Source organism: Mastomys coucha, unplaced genomic scaffold (genome assembly GCF_008632895.1).
Source record: "Mastomys coucha isolate ucsf_1 unplaced genomic scaffold, UCSF_Mcou_1 pScaffold17, whole genome shotgun sequence".
Classification (NCBI taxonomy): domain Eukaryota; kingdom Metazoa; phylum Chordata; class Mammalia; order Rodentia; family Muridae; genus Mastomys; species Mastomys coucha.
Window position 1 is genome coordinate 27758249 of NW_022196899.1, and position 10927 is coordinate 27769175.

Sequence of the window (10927 nt, forward strand, 5' to 3'; positions counted from 1 at the left end):
TTTAAAGCAAACTGAAATGTAAATTTAAGCACAAGTGAGGCACTGAAAAATCTCTGCATTTCAAATTAATTGCTGTGTGTTGGAAAAAAACTTAATTCTATACTAGTGTGTTAAATTGAGGGCATTGTGTTTTCTTACAGGGAATGGTTCCATTTGTATTTGTTGGCACTAAAGAAAGTATTGGAAATGTGCAAGTTCTTCTAGAGTATCACATTGCTTACTTAAAGGTATGGATGATTCATGTGTCATCCTTGCTACATTTTCTGTGTGAATGTTGTATACTTAATACAAACAAGGTATCCGCATGTTGAATGTTCTTGTTTATTATGGTAATGTTTTTGGGTAATTAAATATTTTTAATTAAGTTTTTTCAGAACCTAAGAATAGAATATTCTTTGCCCTTACACTTTTGCAGAGGAGGGGAGAGTCTTTAAGTTCCCCCTAAAAAGACCACTCTTTATGTTTGAAGAGTTTATCATTTTCAATAACTGCTCTACTAGGGCCATTTTGTTTCTGCTCAGCTGCCTTGCCCCCAGTAGCAAAAAAAAAAAAAAAAGCTTTCAGTGTGTTTTGAGTTGACCAGCAAATGACCTTGTGAATACAATTCTGCTTCATGAGCAGATGATTTCAAAGATCAGTTGTTTCCTTGGTGTAGATTGTACATTTCTAGGTCTAGGCCAGAACATGCACATCAAACCTGTATAGGATATGGGCTGGGGATGATGGGTCAAGTGGGTAAAGGTGATTATCATTGGTTTCACATGGTCTGACAGGTGTATGAACACACACACACACACACACACACACACACACACACACAGGAGTTGTGGGAAGAGAGTAAAAGTTTTTTGTTTTTTTGTTTTGTTTTTTTTGGATTGTAGGAAGTGGAACAACTAAGAATGGAACGCCTGCAGATTGATGAACAGCTGCGACAGATTGGTATGGGTTTCAGACCTTCTTCCACCAGAGGGCCTGAAAAAGAAAAAGGATATGCCACTGATGAAAGTACCGTCTCTTCTGTACAAGGTTCTAGGTCTTATAGTGGAAGAGGCAGAGGTCGTCGGGGCCCTAATTACACCTCCGGTTATGGTAAAAAGAACATTGATTTACTTCTGTAAGAGTGTGTGTGCTAGTGGTTCTAGTTTAGATGCTGCATACCTTTTGGGTGAAAGGTAGTTGTGAGGTATATGTCCCATTGATGTGACATACTAGTGACAGTGAAAAGTATATAGCTTACAAATAGTTACCTAATGCATAATTTTTAATTATGGTTATGGTAGGTTATAATAAGTGTGTATAAAGAGTAATTGGGAATATGGTTTATGTTCCAACTTACGTGGTTTCATACATTTCCTGTAGAATCTTAGTGTGCTACTGCTATCTATAAGATAATCACAAATGAAAAATAACAGACTGATCACTAGATCAGTGTTGCATATAATAAACCTTCAGCAGCTTTGAAATAGACTTGCCGATGTGGCTGGTTTAAGTGTTTTTTAGTACCTTGTATGCAACTATTTTGTCTAGTAACATTTCTTCAAAATGAAGGCTTAAAAAGATAGTTAACCTGTCATGAACATTCTTATAAGCTATATTTTCATTTTGAAACTGGGGCCTAGGGTAGGAACAGATCAGTAGATCCTATGGTAGTTAACAATTCTCTAATTCTCATTTATTCTTGTTTAGCTTTGGAGTTGTTCCATCTTTCTCCATTTGGACTGGGATATTAGCTGTGACCTGATCTCCTGCCCATCCCTCTTCATTTGCTTTTTTCTGTTCTTTTCCTCTCTTCCCTTTTCTTCCCCTTGTGTTCATCTTGTGTGGAGAAAATATTTGTGAACCTAGGCCAAAGTAGGAAGCATTTACAGAAAGTAGAGGTGAATTCAGGTTTGCACGGTGCCAAGTTCAGATTCAGACTTGTCGTTTGTTTAACCGAGGAATCTAATGATATAGTGCACCTATACTGTCTTTGACTTGTTGTACAGGTGGGAGGCTAAGTATCCCTTCTCTTTAGTGCTTTATGTTCAAGTATTTCCTTTTCTTGGTGTAATCTTGTTTTCATAAACACGGTATTAAAGTTTGCAAATAGAATTCCAGTATAGAGTGTTCAGTGTGTAAAAGATGAAGAATTGTAAGATAATGGTGTATTTCCAAAAGTGTAGTTAATACTAGTAATTAAATAGAAACTGGGTATATTTGTATTTCTTAAAATTCTAAATTAACAATCAGATGGCTTTTGTATAGCAGAAGTGAAAAGCCATTGAACAGATTGATTAATGTCTGATACCTCTGCTTATTGATGAGGGAAGCACTGTGGTAAGGGGATTGAGGAATAGGTAATACATGTATGGAAAAAATGGCAAAGGTAGTCATCTGGATCAGAAAATGCTTAACAGATCCTTCAGTAGATGGCAGACTTAGGTTTGTAGAACTAGAAACATTGTAGTTTTGAAGTAACTTTAGAGAAAGGACCATTTGAATTTAATTTCAGCTGTTCTTGAGCACTTTTCAAAAGGACTAGGCAGTGATAACATTTTATAAGATGGATACTTGTAGAACATTTCTAAAGTTGTGCTAAATTAAGCTTGAACCTTAGAAGTTTATTACATGTTGCTATAATAAAGCACTTTTCATGTACATTTTTATCACATGACCATTTAAAGTGGTGGGAAGCAACTTGATAAGAAGTAGAGAAAAGCCTGATTATGGAATTGTTAGCTAAAAGCAAGTTGTGACTTTGAGTGTCATAGTTCATTTTTAAAAGCTTTTCTGGGATTTCTTTCCTTGTATCCTGCTTGTTCGACATGATTGAGATGTTGAAATGGCTATATTGTTTTCAGCGCAGTAATCACTAAGCTATAGCAACTTAGAAGTGTGACCAGCACAACTTTCTTACTGTAAAACTGACCAGAGTCTCACTGAGCTAACCTTGTACCCATCACGTAGACTGCAGGTGGTTTGTTTTGTTTTTTGTTTTGTTTTCGGAAGTTTGATAGAACCTGCTTGCTTGACATTTCCAGGCTTATGACTGCCTGCCTCTATTTTTAAAATGCCAGTGACATCACATTCCTCATTCTGCTATCTTTATGACATGAGGTCTTAAAGACACATGAGCCAGTTTGGGCCCACTCGAGTATTTTAGGGCAATCTTCTCATCTCTATATTTGACTTTTTGTGGTCATAAAACATGAATATTAGCCAATTCATCAACAGTGTTTTGTGTGTGTGTGATATTAGTCTCACAGAATACTAAATTTAGGTTAAATTTAAAGAGTGATTTCCTTTTATCCCTGGGTAAGATAAAATAATTTACTAGACTTATTCACCTTTACATGTTAGCCCAGACTTGTCTCACTATTCCTTAGATGATTGTGTACTGCATCAGTGACAGTATTAAGTGTTTTTTGTCATTTGAACAAATCATTGTTAAATGTGTACTTTATTCTCTTCTATGAGATCTCATTCCAACAAACAATTGAATGGAAACCTGGATTTTTTTTTTCCTAAACTGTTTTTCATCTTCTCCCCTGTAATTTGTATTGGTAGAGTCCTTACTTTTTTTCCTGCACATTATTACTTCTGTTTCAGCATTTTACTACTACTGTTAAATGCTTGTGTAGTTCAAATACAAATGATTTTTAGGTATTTCATGAAATTATATGTGGAAGTTTAGCCATTTAAACTTCAAAATAATGTAACAGTCATTCATTAAAAGGAAATTTCTGCACATTGAGACATTTGGGGCAGTAATAAGATTTAATAAGCTTTACCTTTTAACAGACCATTTCATTGTAGATCTATAGAGGAAAATGTTGAGAAAAGTAACACATGGCAATTAAAGAAGGGAAGGGATTCCAGGTACATTGGTGTGAATTTAGAAGTCAACTTCTACAGGAGATAATTGTGTAAATTTCATTTCAGTAGTTAATGCCTTCTGTTCTATTAGGTAGTAGATATTTTCTCAGAAACATCATTATGCTAATCTGAGGCAATAGGAAAACATTTTATGTATTTTAACTGACAAGTAAATTCCTAACTTAAGAAAGATTTCAGTTACAAGAAGTGTTACGATTTGAGAGAAATTAAAATGTGTGAGGAAAAAAGTTTACTCAAGTCAGAAATAATGGAAACACTATTGATTAAAACTTAGTTTTTCTAAATGTTTTAGGTGTTGGCTAACATTTACTGATAACTTAAGCTCGCAATTTTAGGACTGGCAGAAACCTTTACATTAATTGCATTTTCATGTATACATTTTCTCTTATTGCTTAGTTGAGTCTGATAATTACATTTAAAATAAATTTAAAGCTTTAATTGTGTTTTCTTTGATGCAGCTACTATGCTTATTTATATAAATGATGCTTAGCAGAAACTGCATTGAAAATTTTTTTAGCATTCTGTTTATGTGCATCTAATTGGCTTATATATTGTTTTTTCCCAAAGGTACAAATTCTGAGCTGTCTAACCCCTCCGAAACAGAATCTGAGCGTAAAGATGAGCTGAGTGATTGGTCATTGGCAGGAGAAGATGATCGAGAGACTCGACATCAGCGAGACAGCCGGAGACGCCCAGGAGGAAGAGGCAGAAGTGTTTCTGGGGGACGAGGTCGTGGTGGACCACGTGGTGGCAAATCCTCCATCAGTTCTGGTAGTCTTTTACATACTACATCAGCATTCATGCTTTGTAAACAATATAATCCTGCAAAAGTTATTTCCTCTTTCAGGGCCATACATTTTTGGAAGTTTGTGATTCTGCTTACTATCTTAGAGAAAATAGTAGACTGTATAGCAATTAATATGGTAAACGATGTGTAGAATAATTCCCAGTGATGGTTTCCTTAAGGGGTCAGAACTTTTAGTTGGCTTTGAGAGTCATGTTTATCCCTTCCCCTTTTGAGATCTTTGGTAACTAAGTAATACTGTCCTTGTTTTCCCAAAAATTTTGGCTATACTTTTAGGAAAGAGACAGATGTTTACTCAATTCTTAAGAAAATTTTATTGAGTAATTGGATCATAGTCATTTAGGGAAACTGGCAAGGTGGCTCAGCAATTAAGAACAGTTAGTGCTGTTGTAGAGAAGAGAGTTAAGCTCCTAGCACCACACTGTGGCTGCTCACAACACTGTAACTCCAGCTCTGGAGGATCTGGTACCCTCTTGTGGCTTCTGTGAGCATCTGCACATGTGGGTGTGTATGTGGACACAACATATGTTCATAGATACAGTGTAGAGATGACTAAAGACTTCATATGCTCAAGCATATGTTGGCTGTGATCATTTGATTATTTTTTATCATGGATTGATAATTGTTGACAGAGTTCTCTTTCTGAGTAGAATAGACAAAAGGAGAGGGTTTCCAGGAATACATGGACTAGATTATTTTAAAACATTGTGTGTTAGCATTATTACTTGTTTGTCCTTTAAGAAGGTCATATTTTAATATTTATAATGATTATAAATCATTATAAATGATTATAAATCATTATAAATATCTCATTTAAAATTCTATCTTAAATCTTAGCATAGTCTGTGCAAATTAAAAATACATGTAAATGTACAGAAACTGGAACAAATCAGCATAAAATGAAGGGAAGACTTTGGCTTTAATTGGATTACAATTTTCATTGGACCCTAGGAAATTTTAACTTAGTTTTTTCAGAAAAGTAATTTTTGTATTAAAATGCACTGTATACTGTAATATTAAAGTTATTTTGTAGAATTGGAAAATAAATGTATTTTACCTAGTGTTTATGATTAATAGATAAACTTAGTATTTTTTGCTAAGACACTAGCTTGCTCACTTACCAAGGAAAACTTAGGAGTAATCGTGATTAGGTGAATTTCTTCTGTAATTTGAATGTTGGAAGCAGTAGATGCACATAGGTAAGACGAGCGCTTTTCTTTTCATTTGTATCTTGACTCTGTTCTTTTGTAACTTCATGCCATGGTTTGTTTTTCAAGTTGGATTACCAAGTTAGGTGTTTCAGTGTTATCCTTTCTATAGCCAGTTACAATATCAGCCTGATTTAGATGTCTGTATAGACTTGTCTTAGTTGCTGCAGTTCATACCTAACCTATGCTTCTTAAGTCTTGGTGCAGATGATTTATTTTCTTTTATTTGGAATAATCTATTAGCACAAAATATCAGCAGTCACCTTAAACTTGTAAGAGGAACAGTGGTTCTCTTAGAATCGCGACATGATTCTTTCTCTTCATAATTTTTCTACTCTGAGTAGGATTAACTTAAAGAGCAGGAGTGCCATAATTAGTAGGTAGCATAATTTCTGATAGTCATCCTTTACTATCCATGGGGGGATTGGTCTCAAGAGCCCCCATAGATATTTTTTAAATTATTTATGAAAAATATGAGTGATCCTTGCACACGCTTGTAGTGTATCATTCTATATTACCTCTAGTTTATCTAATACCGTGAAAATGCCATGTAAATAGCTTACATTTATTTGAGTGACAGTAATAGGGAAAAAATAGGACCATATGTTTAATATACATCCCTTCCCTATGGTTTTGATCTCATCTGAAGATGTAGATAGACTTAACTTTTTCTAAACAATTCAAAGAAAACATTAGAAAACTTACAAAGTAAGCATATTTTTTGTTTTACAAATTTTCATTCTCATTAAAATTTTATTTAATCACTTACTTTCCAGATAAATTAGTATTAAGAGAAATTTTTTCTTTATATTTCAGACGTATATTTTTATTGGGGGGTATTGAAGATACTTACAATTAGTGCATGTAGTTCAATAGATCAAGTATTCTTAACTGATGTCCTCTTAAATGAATATTTCTTGCCTCTGACATGAATATAGTGCTCAAAGATCCAGACAGCAATCCATACAGCTTACTTGATAATACAGAATCAGATCAGACTGCAGACACTGACGCCAGCGAATCTCACCACAGTACTAACCGTCGTAGGCGGTCTCGTAGACGAAGGACTGATGAAGATGCTGTTCTGATGGATGGAATGACTGAATCTGATACAGCCTCAGTTAATGAAAATGGGCTAGGTATGTAAGCATTTAGGGAAGAGTTGTATGTGTGTGATTGCACTGTACTGATAATGACTGAAGCTTTTCTTTTTTTTTGTATAGAATTGACAAATGATTTTTTTTTAGTGTTTAAATGAGGGACATAGCTGCTTGTCTTGGGCACTCATCTTCATATTTGTCAGACTATCTGAACTGGGAGCATCCCTTAAAGTGCCCTTTCATACCATTAACTCATTGTAAATACTCAGTTGACCTACTGTCAACAAACAAGTACTTAACTGTTCGAGTCCCTCCCCCTTTAATAATTATAGTACATATTTGTGGGGGCTGCAAAGGACTAGCATTTATTACTAAGGGGCTAAAATGTCATTAACTTTGAGACCCAAGATAATGTTAGAGAGAAAGCTTATATTCCTGAATGATGGTGGTTGTTTTAATTACGTGGCAACTTGCTTTATTATGAGTTAAAGCCCTCTTAATTTCCAGAGGGCAGAGCTTTATGCTGCAAAAATGTATATAATTCTTTGTCAGTATTGTATGCTTTATCTTTGATATGTAATTAAAAGTTTCTCTTTCCCTTCCTTAAATAAGGAAAGAAAATTTTTGTTTGTTCTTTTTTGTTTATTTTTTGTCAGAATAGTTGATGGTAAACTTTGCAATTACAGATGATAGTGAAAAAAAACCCCAGCGACGCAATCGTAGCCGCAGGCGTCGTTTCAGGGGTCAGGCAGAAGATAGACAGCCAGGTAACTTGAGTGGGCCTGTTGGTGTCAGGTCACAAGCATGAAAAAATTGTCATGTGTCTGCATTCTAAATAGTTATATGTTCACATGTGTGTATACATTCAGAATTTGCATTGCATAATTCAACTAATAATGCTGCTCAAGAAAATGCATTCTTCCTTCCAAGTATAAATGTTTAGTATCTAGTCTTAAGTGAACTAATGTTGTGTCTTAATTTCTTACATGGAAATAATTTCAGTACCTTTATTCAGTTGGCAGATTCTTCAGATTTAAGATGGGGACTGCCATTGCAGGGACTATGGTGTGAATTGCGTTGAGGTTGATTGGCAAAACTGGGTAATTTTTACATGGTGCCTGCTTCCTATAAATTGGGTGCCTCATTTGGTGGGAATTACGATACTCGAAATTTTAAAATAACATGTAGAAGTGTCTTTTTTTCTTTAAAAGAGGATGCATGTTAATGTTTTTGTGTTACTGTAGTGTGGTGCTTTTTCTTTGACACATACTAACCATTCAAATAGTATTTACTTAGTTTCATTCAGTATTTTATGTTGTCACAAGTTTTGGTAACTGGAAAGAAACTCGTTTGCTATGTCTATTATTTTGAGCACAATTCATTTCCTATGTACAGAAAATCACTGTATATTCACCGTGAAGAAATTGTGTATAGTAGAAATAAACCCCTTTCAAACCAACCAATTTTTGCATTCTTTCCAAAACATACTCTTTCATGTGTCCCCCCCACCCCCAATAATGTACATTGTAAATCTTGAAATTCAGAGGTTGTAGAGACATTTGGGATTCTAGCAAAGGGCATTACTTTCCATTTTGAAGAGTTTGTGTTTAAAAGATAGAGGAAATATAAGAACTATACACTATCAAAGATAGTGTCCAGAAAAATTGTTTTCCCTTTATATTCCTTTTCCTTCTTAATGTTAGAGATGTATTTTAGTTGAAGAGGTCATACATTTCAGCTTTGAAAGTAGCACAGCAATGAATATTTTTTGTCCCTACTTTGCAGGATAGGAAATTCAGGCTATTAATATGGGCTAGCTTGGAATGACTTTCAACATAATTTAAGCCAGCAATCATGGTTAAATGTACAGACACAAAAATACTGAAACAGGATTTCTTCTAAATGAGTTAGATGATTTTGAATGGAATTAACTAAAATGAATAATTTGGAGTTTCGGTAATTTTAACAGTGATATGCTGTTGCATACTATATCTGATTTGTTTTCACTGTGCTTAGGAACCGTTGTTTTCTCTTTTCAATTCCTTTATTCCAACCACCTCTTCTCCAGAGTTTGTTCCCAGCAGCAGTCTGGGGAGACAGCTGAGAGTTTTCTCTTTGGCTAAAATTCCTAATTGTTTTTATGTCTATGTAAATTAACCACTGAGTGGTCTTTTTTCTACTTAGACAATATGACACTCTGATGGTCTCAACTGATTCTTAAGCCCAGGGTCCCAATCATGCCATGAAATTGCTTAGATTTTTTTCTTGGAATTTAAATTTCTAGAATTTCAAGGGGCTGTATTACATAAGGATTATAAAACAAGTTTCTTAACTGGCTCTCTTTTATTTGGGGACAAGGCACAGAACTAACTGCCACTTGCTAAACATTGGAATAATAACTACAAAGTTGTTTTTTCTGTATAGGACTAGATGAGAGAGCCTAAGAATTGTTTGCACACATTTAAATTGAGCACTATGCCTGTCTATGCAGCAGCATCCTGAAGTAGGTGCATTTCTCCAGGGGTCAACTGAGCTTTGTATGATGAAAACGATATTCATTGACGTGTTACCCCCACCTAAGGTTACAGTCATTCTCAGGACAGTTCTGTCTCCCTAGTAGACAAAACTAGTACAGTATATTAATCCCCCAGCATAGTACTAAACATGTTGATAAATTTCTTGGCAGTGATTTAAAATGAGAAGCTATGAGAGGCTTCATAATGAACATTCCTTATAATTTTGAAGGAAAGCAGCTTTAGATTTCAAATATCTGTAGTTTTCAAATATCTAATAAAGTTTTGATTCAAGATGCTTAATAAATTTTAAAGTTCATTAAGTAATGAGTGACTAGAAAGTTCTGCAGTTTTTATGTTAGGACATGCATTATTAAGATGAATGAATTGTAAAATACAATTCAGCCTTTTACTGTATTAAATTACTTTCTTAGTTGCATGTGGTATGAATCTAATGGACCAATTCTACCCAGACATAGTAGCTTAAAATAATGTAAAATTGACTTGGTTTTAATTTTTAATTCAGGGTTTTCTTAAACCTAGTCTATGATAGAAAATAATACAAAGTTAGGAATTTTGAGTTTCAAGACCTGAGGCCAGTGTTATACTAATACAACAGAGGGCATTTATTAGAATGATAGATAAGGTTTAGCTTGCTTCCTAATTCATTACTTTCTTTATTTCATGTTTCAGACCTAGCAAGATAGCGAAGTTGATGAGACACCATCTCTATTTATAGTGCTCCTTTCCCACCCTGATAAGTGTCCACCACATGTTGAGGATTATGGTTTATTGTCTTAATTTGCCTGTACTTCCTTAATGTCAGAACATCAGATAGTTTAAATACTGTCTAGAATGAAATCTTAGGAAGGAAACACACTTGAACACCTAGATTGTGCTATTTTTCCTGGGGCCAAGAGATAACCAAAAAACATAAAGTTTTCACAATTTTTACTCACCTCACTATGATTTGAATCACCGTTGCCCCACCCCATTACTGCAGATGCCCTATGCACTTAGAAGCACTGGCAGTGCTTGTTCTTGGTGGTGGGTTGCTACACCACATTCGTCCCACAACCTTAGATAAATCAGGAGATAGCTGGATTCCTGGGAAAAAGGACTTGAGTCTAGATTTCCTCAGGTCCCAGCCTTAAAGGATTTTTCTATTGTCAGTACTAAAATCATAGACACATTTTTTTTTCAAGCTTTGCTTTTTTGTTTAGAGGTGGGTACCCAGCGTAAAATTTTGAAATTGGGTAACCCACCACTAGTTTACTTTAATAGTGAAATTATTCTTTATCCATAATAGAATTTAGAAATATTTTTCAACACCTGTAATTTTTTTCTCATCTTTAACAGTCACAGTTGCAGATTATATTTCTAGAGCTGAGTCTCAGAGCAGACAAAGAAACCTCCCAAGGGAAA

At 34.7% G+C, this 10927-nt stretch overlaps 1 protein-coding gene across 1 annotated transcript in view; it reads left to right on the forward strand.

The window, feature by feature from the left end:
- The window catches only part of Fxr1 (FMR1 autosomal homolog 1), a 53178-nt gene that overhangs the window by 39972 nt on the left and 2279 nt on the right, over window positions 1-10927 (forward strand). Inside the window, exons 11-17 of the mRNA XM_031376288.1 lie at window positions 141-227; window positions 882-939; window positions 1027-1089; window positions 4444-4647; window positions 6828-7028; window positions 7676-7756; window positions 10862-10927. Coding sequence (XP_031232148.1) covers window positions 141-227; window positions 882-939; window positions 1027-1089; window positions 4444-4647; window positions 6828-7028; window positions 7676-7756; window positions 10862-10927 — 760 coding nt within the window. The remainder of the gene's footprint in view (window positions 1-140; window positions 228-881; window positions 940-1026; window positions 1090-4443; window positions 4648-6827; window positions 7029-7675; window positions 7757-10861) is intronic.